General features: G+C 36.0%; 1 protein-coding gene across 4 annotated transcripts in view; it reads right to left on the bottom strand.

Moving 5' to 3' along the window:
- Positions 1-297: 297 nt before the first annotated feature.
- Positions 298-19865, bottom strand: part of RUNX1T1 (RUNX1 translocation partner 1) — a 139444-nt gene continuing 119876 nt past the window's right edge. For all 4 annotated transcript variants that reach the window (XM_011384395.2, XM_011384396.2, XM_023525577.1 and 1 more), the window contains 2 exons: positions 15017-15207; positions 298-3324 (listed from right to left, as the gene is read on the bottom strand). In XM_011384395.2, coding sequence (XP_011382697.1) covers positions 3049-3324; positions 15017-15207 — 467 coding nt within the window. In that variant the 3' untranslated portion in view covers positions 298-3048. The remainder of the gene's footprint in view (positions 3325-15016; positions 15208-19865) is intronic.

Genomic DNA, 19865 nt, shown 5'->3' with positions numbered 1-19865 from the left:
TTTTTAAAATGTGTTATACCTACAAATTATACTCTCACATAGCCTGTACATAAGTGACAAGCAAAAAAGGAAAGTAACAAAAGTTTTCTTTTCTTTTTCTTCTTTAGGTTATGAGGTCTGCATTGTTACCAAGAAGTGATATGGTTTGCAGCTGTATGAGCTTAACTTTTGGTATCCTGGTTCTTTTGTGCCCATTTGGTTTGACTAGACCAGTTTTTGTTAGCTACTGGTGCAATATACATGCTGTCAGAGGTAGAGTGAAACTTTTTGCCACTGAGGAGAATGTAGCAAAACAGGAGGAGAGGAAGAGGAGGAAGAGGGAAAAGAGGAAGAGGAATCAGAGATAGAGCTCAGAGTTAGGGATTTTTTTTTTTTTTTGTATTTGTTTTCACTCAGGGTGCCCTGAATTAAAAGTAATGAGACATACTGTACTAATCCTTATTTTACACACTAGTGTTAAGAATAACAGTGCTGTTTCACATACATCACAGCTTCTAGATAAAGATGTGTGGGTATGACATACCTCATTTTTGGGATTATTTAACCCTTCGTAGCCTAGAACATATAATAGCTCTGTAAGAAAGGACTGTCCAGTGTCACAAGCAGACTAGAAAGCAGAGTGAGGTCAAAGGATTCTGGGAGCACCATGATAAAATATAACCCATTCAGAGCCTGGTTATGCGCTTTCTCTTCACTTTAAGCAGGTGTGCTGGCAGAGGGACTTCCAACATGCAGATAGATGTATTTATTTGCTCATCAGAACTTTCTAAATTAAAAAGCCATTTGAGAAACATAACAGTACCCAAACAAAATTAAAACCAACTTAGATATGAAAACACAAGGGGAAAATGCTAAAAATGTTAGGTCTATGAGACTTAAAACAAACAGATTTATGATTGCCTCTGTGCAGATACTTAAAAGCCATTTAAAACTGTATCCAAGGGCTACATTAAAACAAAAAAAAGTTAATGGTTAATTTTAGATTTTTAAATAAATGCCTGATGTGTGTATGTGGAGAAGTGTCTTCCCAGCCTCGAAAACTTTGGTTGTCTACACAGCCTGCAGCTCTGCTGACTTTCCCTAAAGCACACCACCACTTCCTGGGCTACTATTTTTCAAAACTAACAAGTAAGTCTGGTCTGGACCCTGGACAATGAAGGGTTAATGAATTCACACTATACCTTGCTGAAAATGTTTAACCTGCTGATCATTTGGAAAGTAGTTCTGGTGCTTTGCAAAATTCTGATTTTGGTCCATCAGATCAGTCTTTGGCTGACTTTCCTTTTTGTAAGAATACTGTATAACCTGGCATTCAGCAGTGTTAAAGCTGTCAGTCTACACCTCAGCATTTGGAGCTCTAATGATTTATCTTTTTTTTTTTTTTGTAAAATTAGAAATACTTAAACAACTTTACAGGATTACGCATGCACTGTCTTTTTTAAAAGTAGGATATCTTGTTACTTTTTTTAAAAAGTCCCAAATAATGATTTTTCCAAAAAAAGAAAAAAGAAATATTCCACTACTACTCTATGCTACAGCTGAACTTGGTGAAATGGCTCTAGCATATTCAAGAAGTTTGCTTAAAAAAAAAAAAAAAAGCATGCCTAGGGAGTCATTGTGACAGTGCAAAATACATTTATGTACATTCCCTCTTACAAAAACACCAATATGTTAGCATTCCATGAAGCATGCTGGTTTTTAGGGGGGAAAAAAAATCTTAGAGTGAAATAGCAGCTCCGAAAGATAACTTTTTTCTTCTTTTCTTGAGGACAACCAAAAAAGTCTTTTTTTTCTTTTTTTTTTTTTCTGAACTACTAGAGAAATATCATTAATACATACAGATATAAAAGCAGCATAGAAAGATACAGGTTTCTCACCAACTAGGAATAAAGAGACTAAATGTGGGCATATGGTTAAACTACAATGCATCTTCACATTTGTCCAACACATTTACAAGAAAAACACCATTGGAAACCTCACAAGGACAGAAGTGTTTTAACACCAAGAGAACTACTAGTTTTTAATTAAAAATCCAAACAGGGTGGGATTGAAAAAATTTGGAAAGGGGCTGGAGCTGAAGCCACCATTTTTTAAAAATTATTTTTCAATATAAAATGAATGAGCTGGAATAGACCCAATGTCTTACTCTGTGGAACCTTACAAAAATGAAGAAACGTTGAAGGGCTATTTAGGGCAGCTGGCTGATGTCAGAGCTGCCAGAATGCTAATTAACTGCAGGCTGAGTCTCTTAACAGACGTGTGTGTGCGTGCGTGCGTGCGTGAGTGCGAGTGCGTGTGCGTGTGTGTGTGTGTGTGTGTGTAAAGGAGCCTTTGCATTATGGCATTTTTTTTCTTGCTACTATATTCATACATCCCAGTGCAAACATTCTTTCATTTTTCATTCTGTTGACCTGGATATTATTTCTTTTTAGAAACAGGAAAAAAAATCCCAAACATCTGTTTCTCCTTCCAATATGCTACACATTTGCGTATTTGTAGTGGGTCTTCAAAGTTCAGTTAGCAACCCATGGATGCCATTCATCTTCTTGTTAAAATGTCTACTACTGTAGCCAATGGTCATGCCCTTGAGGGATTTCCTCTTTTTTTTTTTTTTTTCCATTATTGTATATCAGGAACATTGTGACTTTTAATATTAGCATTTTGCTTTCAACAGCAATTAGCAATCTCTTGGTTTGCTGTTTGGTAAAGCATCGGTTAATGAGGTCATCTAGTTTAAAATCCCAGCTACTGGAAAATAACAGGGAGGAGGTCAAATCTATCATTTCATGTTATATTCTCTGCTCTCTTTTCAGTTCTTTAAGGAAAAGATATCTTTGTTATCCACAATAAGTCATTATGACCCGTTACTGGCCCTCTGTTTTACTACCGCCTCAAGATAGATACGGTTAGGTTATCTCTTGCTGAAGTACTGAAATAGGATAGTTCATCTATAAACACACAAACAAAGAAACAACTGAGCATCTGAGGGTGAGGAATTAATTTCATGTTGGTTGTGCTGTCTTTCCTCCGACAGTTCTGAGTTCACATCTAGCGAGGGGTTGTCTCTATGGTAGAAGGGGTCCCCGGAGTAGTAGACCTCGGGGTGGCTGCTGGTGGTGTGTCCATCGGGCTCCCAGCCCCACTGTTGGGCGTGACAGAAGAGCTGACCGCAGGCGTGTCCCCTTGCTGCTGGGCCTGCAGCGTCTGTCCACAGATGTGGTGGTGCTTCTCCCAGTCTTTGTGTTGGCAAAATGAGCCACAGTATCGGGCTGTGTTACAGCCACTGCAGGTTTCACTTGCTTTACGACCACAATTCCAGCAACTCTAAAGGAGAAGGCAGAAGAAAGTGAGATCTCAATTAATACATTGTTCAGGCCAAAGGCTGAAGATGGCCTAGGCAGTACTGCCACCTTACTGTCAAAAACTGTGTAGTAAAAATTAAAAAAATCCAGGTGTATGTGTGTGTCTGCGTGAACACTAAACACAGAGAAGATGCAGGTTTTAGTGTGATAACTGCCCAAACTTTTCTGCTAACAACTATTATGGTATCTAACAAACTGGCTTTTTTTTTTTTTCCTTTCTGTTTTTACTATAAAAATCCTTTTAGGTTTGGTTCTCTTCACGTCTAAATTCTTTGTTCACCTATACTAACATTTGTTATATCTAAATTTTTTCCCTTCTAACACCACCGTGGTCAGACACAAACATATCAATCTGGGCAGAAGTTTCTTCCTTCTAGATACTAACAGAAATTACAAAGGAACTACAAAAACCCTAACTTAGAATCAGAGAAACATAATAAAGGAGATAGAAGATTCTATTCCCTGCTCCATCACAAACTAGAGAGTGAGGCAAGATATTTTAACCTCTCCATGCATTTAGTTCTTTCTTCCTAGTGCAATCTGTTAGTTATTCAGGGCACCTAATATGCGAACTCAAATAATCCCCTTGACTTCAACCACCTGGAGGGCAGGGTCTTTGGTTTGTTTATTCTCTGATATACTTTAAGCACCTAGAACAGTGCCTGATATATAGCATGTGCTCAATAAATATGTATAAAATGAATAAATCTGACTATACAAAATTTGGCTTTGAAAATCTAGAAATACTAATACTGGGTAAATAATAAGGAATTTTATTTGCACATGATGCATTCTAGCTGATGGAGTTCCTTTGTAGCTCATGTGCACCTCAGCAACTCTGGGCACTCTGAAAAGGGGAACTAAAAACTTAGACTCTAGCAAGCCCACTGCCAATGTCTAGTCCAAGCGGTGAGCAAAGCCCAAAGGAGATTGCCTCTGAGATATAAACTTTGAAATAAATACATCATGAATCTGAGCACAACATATTAGAAACAGAAGATCACATGTATGGGATAGATCCTAGAGCAGGAAGGGGAGATGAATTGAGACTAAAGGTGACAGTGCCTTCAGAGGCCCTTCCAGGAGGAGGTGGAACCTCAGGAAGCCAACTTTAATTGTAAAGTAGTTCCTTACTGTGAAATGCTATATCAAGTGATCTTAGCTTTGTGCAAATACATATATATTTTTTATTCTTTATCTTCCTTGGTTTTGATTATTCTCTTGCAAAACAAACTTCTGATAATAATCTGGTAACTCCATCCAGCTGACTATATGTGTGTGATGGTTGTGTCACAATTAAATTACACTTTTTAAAGCCCTGATATAAATGAATATTAAAAATCTCTCCATTGTGTTCCCTGCATTTGACTTTCAGCATGCTGATTGTGTGGCTTAAGGAAGGCTCATGAGCCTACTAAAAATATTGCGGTGAAATCCCAGCCCATCACCCAGATATGTATGGCTTTACCATTGTGCAAAGTAGGCAAAGGGATTTTTAGCAGTCGTCCTAACTTTGCTAAAATATAAAGAGGCTCTTAGAGTTCTCAGAACTGGAAGCCTGTAAACCCAAGAATTCTGGTTTAAAACTTTTAAAGGAGTTCAGCTCTATGTTCTTATTTCTTTACCATTCAGAAATTATGGCTCAAGAAAGGGGAAACAAACAAACAAACAAACAAAAACCCTTAAGCTCTCAAAATCTGGTCAATGGGAGGTATTTCAAGTGAACATAGCTGAGGAAATCTGTTAATGTCATAAATAAAAATAAAATTTAATTTAATAATCAGTACTAGAACAATTGTTTTTTTTTCTATTTTAATTTAACTGAGAAAATAACTCAAAAGGTGTGTACTTCTGATCTGAGGCTTCACTGCCATAACTAGAAGCTCTTCTCTCTCAAATTTAATTCAGTTGCATTGTATATACAAATGACCTCACAAAGATGTGAACAAATGTAGGTCTGGCCCATTCTTCATAGTGAGGTATAACATGGCACTCAGAGTGAAGTTTACTTCCTTAAGGTTTAGCCATTTAGAATAATGCCAACTGGATCCTGGAACAAACTCAGCAAATAAGTGAAATGACTAGATTACATGAGAAAATCCCAATTAGAGAACAGAGACTGAGATCCAAAATAATATTTTAAGAAAATTAAATATGTAATCTGAGTCAAGTGGCTTTAGGAAATACCCTGGTGTGAGTCCTATTCTTTCTCTGGCAGAGGAACATTTTGGCAGACACCACAGTGGTAACTTCCCAGTATGCAATGCTGCCTTCAGATTGAAATCTAATTTAGGCAACCTTCTCAATTTAAGATGATTAAACACACAGACCAAATCAGGTAATTACAGATGCATGTGTTGGGAAGTGGAAATAGGAGACAGAATGGGGACTTCTTTATTTTTTAAAGTGTTTTCAAAGATGGGAACAATTTTAAAAATAAAAAAGTGGAATTATGCCAAACAGATCGTAAAGCTGCTAGGAATTGAGCCTTCTTGCCAAGCATGGCTGAGTTCTGAGTTCTGAGATCAAGGGCTCTCGCTAGTTTTATCTCTAGTCCCATTCCCAAGTTGCTTGATTCTATTCATCGACCACCTATCACTGGGACAAAACAACCTTCAGCTCTAGGAAGGTACAGCATATAGCAATTCAAATGACCTGGTGGGGACCTGGTACATATTTTTTATTGCTTTTAACATTGTATTGCAATGAATATGTAGAAAATCTTAGCCCAAGTACCCAACTCACAAATAACTCCAAAGTGCACACTCCTTTTTAAAAGCTTACTATGAAAACAGACAAAGCAATTTCTATTAATATATTTCTTTTGGATGGGTCTACTGAATTTCTTATTGGCTATCTATACCTGTAAGACTGATGATTGACCGGAGACACTCAGCCCCTTAACAGTCACACTTCTAGGAACAATGGAATGTGCAGGATCTTGTAAGTACTCTAATCAGAATGTTAAGTTTCTAAGCTTTCTGCTGTTCACAAAGGTTGAAACCACAAATTGTGTATAATACCCCATGTATACCTGCAAGGGCGGGGTTAAAGGTGGCCAATGGTTTAATCTAACTTTACATTTTTCAATTTATGCTTTTCATATTCAGGCTAGTATTTCCTGATACTTGCTCTGTTTATTTGTTTGTTATCTATTTTATTACTTTTTAAAATGAGCTTCCTTTTTAGTCCCTGAAAGAATGACGCTTGTGACTGAGTAATCACAATAGTATAGAAGGCCCAAGAAAACCATTTCATAGCAAATTTCATTCCCAAAGCTCATGACACTTTATAATCTTCACTTATTTGTGACAATATATTCTCTTTTGGACATAAAACATATTTTATTCTCTATCTGGAAATTGGGAATCAGTCCATTGACCAAAGTTAGGCTATGACTCAGAGAAGAATATGAGGCTGAACACAATGCTCCCCTTTGCTAAATGTACTACAGATGGAAACCAAAATGATGGATTGAAGCTTTCAAACGCCAAAGCTGCATTTCAAAGATTATTGATACTTTGTTTCGTATCACCAATTCTCTTCATCCCTAGGAACAAAATTATTTCTTTCATCTTGTTATTTTAGATATACAGAAAATGGTATTTCTGCTCTACCAGCAAAATATCTTTCCTGGTACTTACTGTTGGAATTTTTTTTTCCAAGAAACAAAAGACTACCTCCTGAGTTTCTCCAGGACTTAACACCTATAATACTCCAGAAAACCCTCATATGCAAAGGATATTCAGTGAATTAAGTAGAATGTTTATAATTTAAATTCCCCAAATGATAAGAACTCTATAGAAAGTAACATATTAACTTAAATTCACACTAAAGATCACATCTACATTTTCATTGCACTCGATGATTTAAAACCACTTTCAAATACATTTTGCATCTTGAGAAACTGAAGTTAAAAGAATAAATAACTTTTGAGTAAATGACTTGCCTAAAAATCACACAGATATGAAATTACATAGCCAAGGTTTGATTGTAGTGTTTAGACTGCAAACCAAATACTTTCTAAAATGTCACATACTGTCAATTTCAGACCTTTCTTGGAGCTTGTTTTGGTGGGAACATGGTTAGAAGGGTGCTGAACTCCTCAAAGTGGACAGAGGTGTGACCAGGAAGTCAGAGCACCAAAGGACAAGGTACCATGGTGTGTAATGGCAATGGCTTCCAATTTTGAGTGTCTTCAGAGCCAGCCTCATTGGGTTTCACTTCCAACTACATTGCTGAGTGGCTTTAGAATGACAGCAAGTTACTTAACCTCTTAGAGAGACAGTACCTATATAAAGGAGGAATATAACTGCAGGGTTATTCAGGATTATGTCAGTGCTAAGTACAATGCCTGATGTTCGGTAGATCTTGAATAAATGGCAAGAACTAACACTGCTTCCTCCTTTTGGCACTGGCTGGAATAAAATGAAACTACATACAATCCTTACACAGTACAACATTTAGAATTAGAAAGCGTGTAGTGGTGTGCCTCCCTCCACAGGCACTGACAACTACACAGAGAGAACATTAGTTTACTTCCCCTTACACTTCATTAATGACCAATTACCTTTTCTCCTTCCTTACTGTCCTTATATTTCCTGAAGAGTCACTGCTACTGATCATTTCCTCATCCCTTCTTTTTAAAGTCTCTTTGTTGAGATTTCCTCTAACTCTGGTTTCCAAGATACTAAAATTCTGATTCTTATTGTATAATTTGTTCCACTTCTGTTTGTCCATTCCCTCTAAATATTTGGCAAGGGGGAAGCTGGCATATAGAAAATATCCTTCGCTTCCCACACTCTCCCTTGACAGATTTTGTGGTTTTAACTATTAGCTGTAAGAAAATGATTCTCAAACCTGTTTCTGCAGCCCTCATTTCCTTCCTGAGCTGCAGCCTCTTACTTCAAACTGCTTGTTCTGTAGCTCCACAAGGATGCTCCTTAGTCAACCAAGTTGGTATTCCCTAAACCTGGCTCTCTGGCATGGTCCATTTCAGTCACTGGCAACACTAAGGCCCAAGATTTTGTCATATTACTGGACATACCTCTTTCTTTAGTTCCTACAACCCCTCGATGCCAAACCCCATATACCTTGCTTCCATGGTCCTTTCCAATCTCAAGGTTACTATCCAAATTCCTTCTTCGCCCTTCCTGTTAAAACAGCTTCTTCATCTTTTTTTTTTAAATCTTATATATACACATTGCTCATTTGTAAGCAATGAGCAATGTGTATATATAAGATACTTTTACTTATCTTATTTGCACTTCTTAACCACCTTGCAAAGTGAGTCACATAAATATTACCCCAGTTTTACAGATGAGGAAACCAAAGCTCCAAGAGGCGAACCACTCAAGATCATTCCAGGCCCAGTGCTCCATTCACTGTACCATGAACATCTAGAGAGTCAAACAGTTGGCCTTTTAATAAATGAAACAAACAAACAAATTCTTATTTTACCACAGGGTCACTGCTCATGCTCTGGGAGCTCTAAATTCTTCTGGGGATCAGCTGATCTGATCAGATTTTAAGGGCCATGCTTTGAGAGCCCTGTGGAGTAACTGTGTGGTAGCTGCATTCTAGAGAGTCCACTCAGGTGGCATTTCCACAGTTTGGGCCATAGTGCACAAGTTTCACTGAGAATGGTTCCAACTAATTCTTGAAGGAGTAATCAAGATGAACCACTCAGACTGACATGCTTACATTATCAAGGCTTAGCAGGTTCTGGAAATATGAAGTTCATAGATAAAACTGCCCAACTTTGATAATATGCTGTCCAGTTCTGCATGTATGTAGGATTGATGAATAAAAGCTAATTTAATCTGAGGGAAATATCACTTTGATGGCTTAAAACTCAAAACTAACTATCAGAACAGTCCAGTTATTTATTATCTGTTCTATGCTCATTTCCAGTCACTTGCTTTGATCACCCAAGCTAAAATAAGTTATGGATTTCAAAGAAGAGCTGTTGCAGGCTCTTTTGAAATAGCCCCAGTATGACAGTGTTCATTGGAAGGAAAAAAACAAACAAACAAAAGAACTATATACATATAAGAACCAGAAATAATAAGAGGAGGGAAAAAAAACAGTTTCAGATGGCCAGATCTGGCAAATTTCTTTTGATTTATACTAATGTTGGCATTACATTCTTGGTGAGATATGTAATACACTATAAAAAGAAAAACCACAGAAAATATATTGCTAGATGTCTGACTAAAGTCCAGCATTATTCTGTTATAATAAAGATTATTAGTTTATAAACCCAAATGAAGTCAAAGAATGAGGTGGAAATAATCTGAAGGAAATCTAATTAGGAAATAGATACACCAGTACACAATCAGGAAAAAAAAAAAAATCTGTTACTACTGTGTGGCTACCTAGAAGGTGGCCTGAGAGGCCAGCAGCCTGGGCTGAGGTCTAGCTCATACTTACTACTGCAAGACCCTGAGCAAAGTCCTAACCTCCTAAGATTCAGATTTCCTCAACTGCAAAATGAAGACAACAGCACTGTCTACTCTATCTGAACTCCCAGGAAGAGTAAATGAGTGAAAATATAGAAAGCACTTTCTACCACACCTGGCACAGAGTGAAACATTCATTGTAGGTCTTCTTGTTTTACCTCAGGCAAAACAAACTTGATGCCATGCCCAATAACTGTGCCCAGCATGGCTCCCCTTTGCCTGGGATAGCCTGATTTATAAGACTGCTCTGTAAAGAGCACTCCCTTTTACTCTGAAAAGTGTCCCTGGTTGGATGATAAATTACATGCCCCCCCCCCCAAAAAAAACCAATACCCATGTGTTATTCATTCCTGACTCTGCACTTTCTTCTTGCTATTTTTTTTTCCCACTAAATATTTACAACTCTTCTTTCTTCCTTCTAGAACTCCATTCTTTACAGTCGACCTTTCAGAACCACTTTTTTTTCTAAGTAGAATGGGCATTATTAGGTCTACTAGACACATGTGGAAACAAAGGCAGAAAGAGGAAGACTAAATTCAGAAATGAGAGAGAGAGGTCATGGGCATCTGTACTTAATACAAGTAGATCAGAAGAAACACATGAACAGCCACCCCAGGCCTAGAACTCTGGTCTGCTGATTCTGAAGTTTAGGTTGTTTCTTAAGGTCCCCTGAAGGAGAAAGAAAGAACAATAGTTTGGATATTTATATTATTTACATATGTATTTTTACAAATTTTGAATTTAAAGAACATATATGATCTAGGTAAGAGGGAGTATATGTCTACAACAAGAGGTGGCTTGAAATAAGGAAGGGAAAAGGGAAAAATAATGTTTTAGTCAGAAAAATTCCTTGTGCCTTATGATGAAGGACCGTGGGAAATATGAGCAGATAATGATGCCTTGCATTAGAGCTCTCAAAACATGTTAAACTAAAATGTTGATGAAAACAAAATCCTAAACCCTGTAAACAAGCAAATAACATCTCATTCCTTAAGAAGAAATGGAGGTTGACGGGAGTGAAATGAATCACCTAAGGCCCCCAAATGTGGTGACTGAGCTGGAGCCAGAATTCAGGTCCATGGGTCTTTCTAGATCCTTTCTGCCATACCCATCTTTCTCTGAGCTTTGCTAGCAAAAGATGGTCTAATCAACACTAAACATGGCCTTTAAGTGGTATGACCATAGTTTTATCATCAAAACTAGGACACCTGAAAGTGAAAGGGGACACTTTTCATAATTACATGGGAACGACAGAGGTAACCTGGGATTGTCCCACTCAAACTGGGGTGTATGGTCACCTTGGACCCCCCCTTTATATATTATAGTGTGCTATCCTGATTTTCACATTAGACAGCATGAGCTATTTAAACCTTTGTGCCCTTCCCAATTTACAGAGGAGATTCGTCTAGTTGGATTAAATAATCAATTTGAGCTCTTTTAAATGTTTTAACTCATGTTGTTTATGCATTAAAAAAATGAAGAAAGGTCACTCCTACACCACCTATACACGTAAGTTTCTGATGGTTGCTCAAGTAAGATCATCTGATAGGTATACTCCAAGCCCTGCATGCCTACTGAAAAACCACAGCTCTCTCTCCTTTCTTGATGGATAACTGATCCTCAAATCCTGCTCATTCTATCTCATGGGTATCCAGCCAGAACATCCAATGTTTTCCACTCCCAGTGCTACTACCAATCGTCTTCATGCAACCATCTTCCTCCTTATTTTTCTCCAGAAACATCTTGGTCCCTCCTTTTGGTTTCCTCTAATCTCTCTTCACACTACAGCCTGAGTGGTTTTCCAAAACACTCATCAGCCACATAGACATCCTGCTTTCAAAGCCTAGCAAAGCTTCCCTTCCTATCTTCCTACACAGAGACACTAACATGCCCACTGCCAAGGAAGCAGTGATGAGGCAAGGGGTGGCATGGGTGGACTGGAAGGTAGCTGCTAACCAGTTCCTGATTATCCTTATGTATCAGATGAAGCAAAACTTTCCCAGAAGCCTTCACACTAAACTCTATTAAGACTTATAAGTTACTGATTTGACTCCTCTTATGAAGTATCGTCAACATCAAGGCAGGGACCACTATAATTTCATTGGCCCGATGTAGAATAAAAGCTCAAGAATTTGTTATTGAAAGAAAAAAAATGAATAAACAGATGTCAATAATTTACAGTTACATGTATCAAGTAACAAACTTCTCTGGGCAGGTAATAAACATGATTTTTTAAAGAATAACCATTAATTTCTGGATATAGTTTTAAAATCAATGGATCCTACATTTAATGGGATTTTTTTTTCAATTACTAAGATTGCCAGATCTTTTAAAAAATTTTTTAGAGAACAAAAATTCATAAAATTTCTAAAGTACAATGCTATGCGGGTCTTATTTGGGGCTGAATGTTTAAAAATTCAAGAAAACCTCCTGAATATATAAACATGGAAGAGTATTCTGAGAAATACCTGCGTTGTCGTCTCTGTAGATGAGCTGGGCCATACAGTCCTGACCTAACAGATTCCTCACCCTTGGGCCAACCATGGTGAGGGCTGGAAGAGGAGCTCCATCCTGGCCCAAGGAAGCCAGAGCTGTTCCGGCTCTGTCTAGGAAGAGCCATTTGCAAGCATCACTGCTAGGGTGGCTTTTATTAGATCATTTTTATTAAAAAGTGTACATTCCTCAGTGCAAAGAAATAACAATGTGCAGAAAAACAGTAGGTTCGATTCAAAGTTGTGTCTTCAGCCTTAAATGAAAAGTAAAAATTCCTGAGGTGGAGAAAAAGTATTTACCTACAAAATTCAAGCTAACAATTGGGCAAAAGGTACAGCTTAACTTAAACCTACCACTAGGCACATAGATTGTTCTGGGATATTGTCATTCCTTGGGAAAACTAGCAACATTAATTTAGGGCTAAAAGATTAATCTTTTATTTCTTTGTCAAGTCTTTGGTCAAACAGCTTTTATAGTGTGTGTGTGTGTGTGTGTGTGTGTGTACTTATATGCAAGTCTGAAGGAGTCTCAGCTTCATTCAAATGAAATCTCTCTTCCATCTTTTGCTCTCCTTTCTCAGGAAAATGTCTACATTACTTTTGAAGAAGAGGCTTAATCCTTTGAGAGATCAATTCCTCCTGCCACACCATCACCTTAAAAAGTGGCCTTGCAATTTAAAGAGAAGAAATGTAGAAAAGCGAAGTTGCCTTTCTTTATCTGCATCCCCAAATTATCATAATGATCCTTATAAAAAGATCTTTCTTTCATTGTTATGGAACAACACGAAGACTGACAGCATGCTGTAAATTCCAGTTTAGATTCTGCCATTTCTTAGCTGTGTTAACTCTAGCCAGGTGAGTTTCTCCATGGCTAAAATTATCATGTCTCAAGGTTTCAGCCACTATATGAGACAATTTCACTCATCTTCACATCGTGAGAAATATCAAAGTATTTAGAGGTTTAGTGGCTTTCTAAAAATCACGGAATTGTGATGGATGAACAAGGAATTAAATTTGGCTCTCTGAATTCCACACCCTTTCTTCTAGCATAATTTGCTTTAAAATCCTTGAGAAAGTGTCACTGAAGACAAGGGTAGTACTATATTAAAAAATAGTTTCCCAAGAGACCCAAAAAGAAAAACAAAAATAAAAACAATTACTATAGATTATCACTCATACCTATATTTTTTCATCCTATCTACTACTTACTATAGCTATTTGATACACTATGCTTTTGTAATGCTGAATACTAGGGTCAAGATCATATGTTTTTCTGGTTAGGTTTTATGAACAAAGATAAAAAGCTTATAGTGAAGGAATTAAAGCATATCACTGATGAATACAAAGAATTAATTCTCAGTTTATTCCTAGACATTTATTCAGAATTTAGTGACCTACAAAATACTCTTAACATAAATAACAGCCCTAAAACATTCATGTGAAAGTGATAATGTTTTAATGATGGCAGCAACTGTGCTTCACAGTATTACTAACATGAGTAGAGCAGGGCAAATTCTCTCCAAAAGATGCTAATAAATTTTTTAAAGTACAAAACAAGGTCTTTAAATATTTTAGCCATAAGATGCTAATAAAATTGAATTTATGTCTAGTTTAATTCAACAATGGAAAAGCCAGCAGTTAAAATGTAGATAAACTTCCCTTAGTCCCTCTTTTCCTGAGAAACTTTCAAATGTCGAAAATCTATTCCTTTTGTCCTCTTGATATTCATCTGCTACACATTAAATAGAAACTGGGTATAGTGATTCCCACAGGGTCTTTCATCTACAAAGAAGCCTAGTACAAATTAAATTCTTACTCTCCCTCACAAATTATAGATATGTATTGTAGTAGACCATTGATTTATCAGTTCATGGTTTTGCTAGTTCAGCTAATTACAGACTTTATGTAAAGGTACTTTGGGGCTGGGGATTGCGGTGCTGGATTAATGCAGAGCAGTGCCATGCTGCTCTTACAGATGCTCTTGACTTACAGACTCTTTTAAAAAGCATTCTGTTAGATATTGTATTTTAGTTACTTCCCAGATCTTTGAGCCATTTAGGCGTGTGTGTGTGTGTGTGTGTGTGTGTGTGTGTGTGTGAATTTACTGGAAAAGTACTAAATATACTGCCTCTGGCAGTGATGTTATATTATGAAATGATCATCATACTGGTTATTACAAATAATGTGGAAAAACTGACTATGCAGAAAATCTCTTAGAAATGTTTAACTGATGCAAACATTGTTTTAGCATTGGATTTTAGGACCCATAGTTAAGGAAATGACTTCGATTGCAGGCATGCAATATGTTTTTGGAGAGAGTACAGCTTACACAGGGTATCTCTATTAAACTCTTTCTATTAGAAGGAAACGACACATATGTTAATACACACAGCTGAGTTTTGAGTCTCCGAATAGTGTTAGGAAGATATAAGAATTTCACTTTAATCTGTTACTCCCCAAATATATTAAAAACCTTTTTGGGGGGCAGACTTGTTCTAAGTCTTTAATAAAGACAAAATTTAATCAGCTCTTGATCAATTCCAGAAATACCAGGACTCCCCAAATTATTCTAATTTTCCCCTTATGATTTGTTTGTCTAAGTCCAATATCTACTTTTATTTGTGATCTCTTGGATCAAAAACTAGCAATGTAATTAGTGGAAGCTATCTTCTGTCCTTGGAAGCTCCCATCCAGGCCTCACCTCACTGGAATCCTCCTGCTGATTAATGACAGCGAGCGCGTCTTCTGCCGCCTGCCGCTTGGCCTCTGCGACGGTGCGCTCCATCTTGGCGCGCTCTGTCGTGATCATGTCGTGGGCTTTCCTCTCGGCTTCGGACACGGCCTTTTGCAGCTCAGTCATCGCCTGGCGCTTTACCTCGTTAACGGCCTCCTCTGTATTCCAGGCAGACCAAACCGGACAAGAGAACATTTCTCTGTTAGTTTATGTAGGCCCTTAGATACTGATCGCTGTTAAATAGAATTCTATAGAACAAGCATGACTCCCATCCCAGTTATTGGGCAGTTCTTCTGGCTGTCTACAAAACAACAAATTTCTAAAATTCATTTAGGAAAACAAAGAGTGGAACTTTTTCTTTAACTTGCACTTCTGGGAATATTTTTTAAACTACTATATCATTTCAACTTTTCTACTACAACTAGTGCCCCCAGAAAGGATCATGAAACCAAACTAAGTAGTTAAAGGACAAAAACCACAAGAAACCTGTCTGGATAATTCAGACACATAATGAAGGTGGTTTGCCACAATGTTACAGGTTAATATTAAATAGGAAATACATGGGGGTAAAGCTTTCAGAAAAAGAGAGGAAGGAAATATATTTTACACAAACATATAAGTGCAAACAATTATTTTACTGACAAAAATAACAGTGAAAAGGTAATTCATATAGCAATTATGTTAATGCAGACCTTTTAAAGAAAATCAATGATGGCACAGACAGACGATTCAGCTTTTTTCTTAAATCATTTCCAGAGTATGTGGATATTGCCTTTATAAACTAAATGACAGGGATTTTTAAAAATCATTTGCTCATTTCCAAATTTTAAGCTGTTGTTCATCTACTTAATCAAGTTCGTACAGTTTCCCACAACCAACTGTTGCACTGGGCAAATATAGCTGAATCATACCACAGGCCAAAACAATAAGGCCCAACTACAAACCTGCAAGGTGACAAATTAGCTCTTTATTTTTGGTAGTGGAAAGGGTGCAAAGATTTGACTAAAGTACAACATAAGATTGACAACTAAAACATGTAATTTCCACTATAAAAATTAATTGTTCTAATTAATAAAGGAAAATATCCTCCCCCTGAATTAGTTTATCTAATTTTCATCTTTATTCAAAGCAAAATAACAATGATTAATTGAAAATTTAATAAGCAGTAATTATTAACTTGGCAAATCTAGTACCAATTAACACTCTATTAAAACTAATTATGACATGTTTCATTCAAGTGTTTGCACCTAATGTTCACTCACTTAAAAAGCACCTTAATTAAATGTTCTGTTTAATTAAAAACATAGATTCCTAATAAAAATGTTTTACTGTAGATTAAAAATGTAAGAGATGCAAATACTCCTATGGTTTCTTAAATTTCTATGGTTTATTTTACACATTTGTAGTCCATGACTTGAGGTTCACCAAAAACCTTCCACTAGTATTAATTGTCATGACTTCATTTTAGCAGCATCATTTCTTAAGTTTACTTATTTGCAATTACTGTCTGATAGGTCTTATAAACTAAAATATAAGGGAAAGAGCCGGACTGGAAATATTAACTAAAATACATTAAGACTGTTGGTTGCTTTCAGATATGTATTTAAACCCTGGATAGAAATAGTGTATCGTACGGAGCTTATAGCACCTTCTTCACCGGGAGGTGAAAAGATGCCTTTATTACCCTATCATAAATAGCTTAGGGGACCAGGGAAGTACTGCCCTTCTAACTGTACAGCCAGGGTCTAATTTAGTTTGAATATTCAAGGTGAATTAAAATTCTATCTAAGTAGTAATACAGGACAATAATTTTTGCTTATCATCAAAGCTGTAGCTTGACAAATTGTATATGCAAATCAGGCAATTTATATTTAAATTATGCATTCCTATTCTAATCCCAGAGGCATATACAGATCAGCAAAGAGAATTGGTAGGACATTTGCAAGGTGCTTGAATATTTATTACCAACTGCAAACATTCACTGATTGTTGGAAAAAGAAGCATACTGAAGAAAATATTCAGTTGCAATTCAAAAACCATCTTTGTTGGATTTTTTCTAATTTTATAAAGACCTTTAGTGACTTGAGTACGTTTTGTTACCTTTGCTGCTGCTTTTACTACTTTGAGGGGAAAACTGATGTGCTCTTCAACATTTGTTAAAATTTCAAATATTTAAAAATGTATACTGTTATATTATTATATGGTATTATTGGGGCAACATGAAAAATTTAAATAAAGTCTGTAGATTAAGTAATAGTGTTATAGCAGTGTTAATGTCCTCATTTTTTGTAACTGTAGTTATATAAGAAAATGTCCTTTTTCTCAGAAAATACACACTAAGATGTTTAGGATAAACGGAAATCACATCTGCAACTTACTCTTGAATGTTTGGGGAAAAATATGATGCAGAACAGAAAGAAAGAGAGAAGGAGAAAGGAAGAGAGAGAGAAGATATTAAAGCAAATACAGTAAAATAGGAAAAACTGGTTGAAAGGTACAAGGGAAGTTTTTATACTATTTTTTTGTAACTTTTCTGCAAGTTTGAAATCATTTCAAAATAAAATGATTTCAAAATATTATATGTACTTTGAAACACAGGATATGATTTTTGCAATTATAATTTTCTATTAAAAGTTATGTACTGGTTATATTCTACACTTGACATTTTTTAAATGATTCAAACTTTATTTTGTTATCTTTTGCCACAAAGATAATATGTAATATTTTTATTGCAAAGGCACACCTTATAGATTTTCTTCTTTAAAATCTGCCCATAGCAAATTTTAGAATCTTGGAAAAAGCTTTCAAATTGTAATAAGCTGAATGCAGATGTCACTCTGCCCTTCATGCTTTCATTATGTTGGATGCCATGACACTGCTAACACTAGAAATGCCTTTTAAGGGGCATAGAAAGATAAGTATAAGCAGTTATTCAAGATTTCCAGTGAAACTGTTGTCCATACTTTGGGAATTTAATATATTCCTTAAATTTAACATCCATCCACAGAAAACTATTTTCAAATTGTTTCTATGCAACTGAGGGATATCACTCTGAGAAGACTATAGATTTAATTACCACCACAACCAACTCATATTTTAGATTGAAGACCTGATATACATGACAGGCACATCTAAAAACTATTCCAAACATTTACTTGAGTCTTCTTAGAGAATGTATGGACATAACAGAAACAAGTATTGATCTTTCTCTACTCTTGAAATCCTCACGGCGTAAAATACACCCAGAATCAGTTACAGAAACCCACAAAACAGACAATGAAGAAAATTAATAGTGGACTCAGTAGATTACAACATGTCAAGTTAAAAAAAAAAAAAAGATTAAGTGGAAAACACATAGTGCAGTTTTGAATCTGCTTCTAATTGCTTACCACGTATGGTAGGACTTCCTTTGTGCATATCTATTTAAGTTGACTTTTCAACAAAGGTGGTACAATCAGAAAATCTGCTCTCACTTAATAGTAGACAACAAAGAACTGAGCAGATAACAGCACAGAGGAATTTTAATTACACAACATTTTACTGTCAATTTTTCTTTCTGAACTATCAAAGATAAATAAGGGAAATGCAGAGAAAGTGCTATTCCTCAACATAAGAAAATCATCCTTCTACTGTCTAAAATGAGAATTCTTTGTACCGCCTTTGTGAATAAGTTGTGCTGATACTTTAAAAATGCGGGAGAAAAATGGTAAAAAAAAAAAAAAAAGAAGAAGAAAAAAAAGGTGTAGTGATTCTTTTACCAGGTAGGTGGCACCCAGCACATTTTAACAACTTAGGAGTATCCCATGACTATTACTTACATAGAAAATCTTAGAGATGATACTGTAAATCTTGGAAGACTATACAGATTAGCAACATACAAGTCAACATATATATTTAACGTTTAACTTTTAAGGTGAATGGATCTATCTGATTTTCATTTTAGACATGCAAAAGAGCTTTCCGGTTCTCAATTTAAGTTGCTAAGCCTGGAATTCTATCAGATTTTAAAACTCCTTATCGCTCTTATGAAAACAGGTATTTCTTAGAAAAATCTATAATAACACTTGGATAAGAGCCAAGTGACCAGAGAGTCAGCAAGTTGCAAAGAACTATCGACACTGCTGAGTCAAATCAAAATCCAAAAGAGAAATCTTTTGTAGAAAACAAAAAACCCTTTCCCTTGACTCTTGCTCCTTGATTAGGGTTCCTAATCTGATACTAATTTATAACTTGCAGAAATAGCATTTTTCAGTTTCTCAGCTCAGAAAAAAACTATTTTAACAATTGGAGTTAGAGCAGCTCAAAGCCGCACACAGTATGTATTTGTCATGTCATCTTTAACTCTTAAAACAGGTTTATGCTTTATCTCCTGAGATGGCTTTTATAAGGTTTTTGCTCAATGTCTATAGCGCTGGTGTTTCACCAAGATTCTGCCAGATCTGAATGTCTTCAAGCCCAATTAAGTCGAGACATCAGAAACTTTAAATCTACTTCGAAATGTAGAACAATGTCTCTTAATTAAAATCAAATTGTGCAAATGGAAAAGAAAAATAGAAGTTTAGCAATTTTGTCTTTAAACTTTAAAAATAATTTAGCTCTGATTATTATTAGCTTGGAAGATCAATTTTAAAAATTGGTTATAACCATAAAATTTCTGAGTGCCTCAACAAGTCAATTAAATTTGATGTAGTTTTTAAAAACTTAAGAATTCAGAGAAAAAGACTGAAGTATGCAATTTAATTTCTAAAACACCAAATTTTTTTTCAAGGAAAAAAATGTATGCAATAAACAATTATAGTCCCTGAAAAACAGAAAC

Source organism: Pteropus vampyrus, unplaced genomic scaffold, assembly GCF_000151845.1.
Source record: "Pteropus vampyrus isolate Shadow unplaced genomic scaffold, Pvam_2.0 Scaffold572, whole genome shotgun sequence".
In the NCBI taxonomy this organism is placed as follows: Eukaryota; Metazoa; Chordata; class Mammalia; order Chiroptera; family Pteropodidae; genus Pteropus; species Pteropus vampyrus.
The sequence above is the reverse complement of the archived record's forward strand: the minus strand, read 5'-3'. Positions and strand labels throughout refer to the sequence as shown.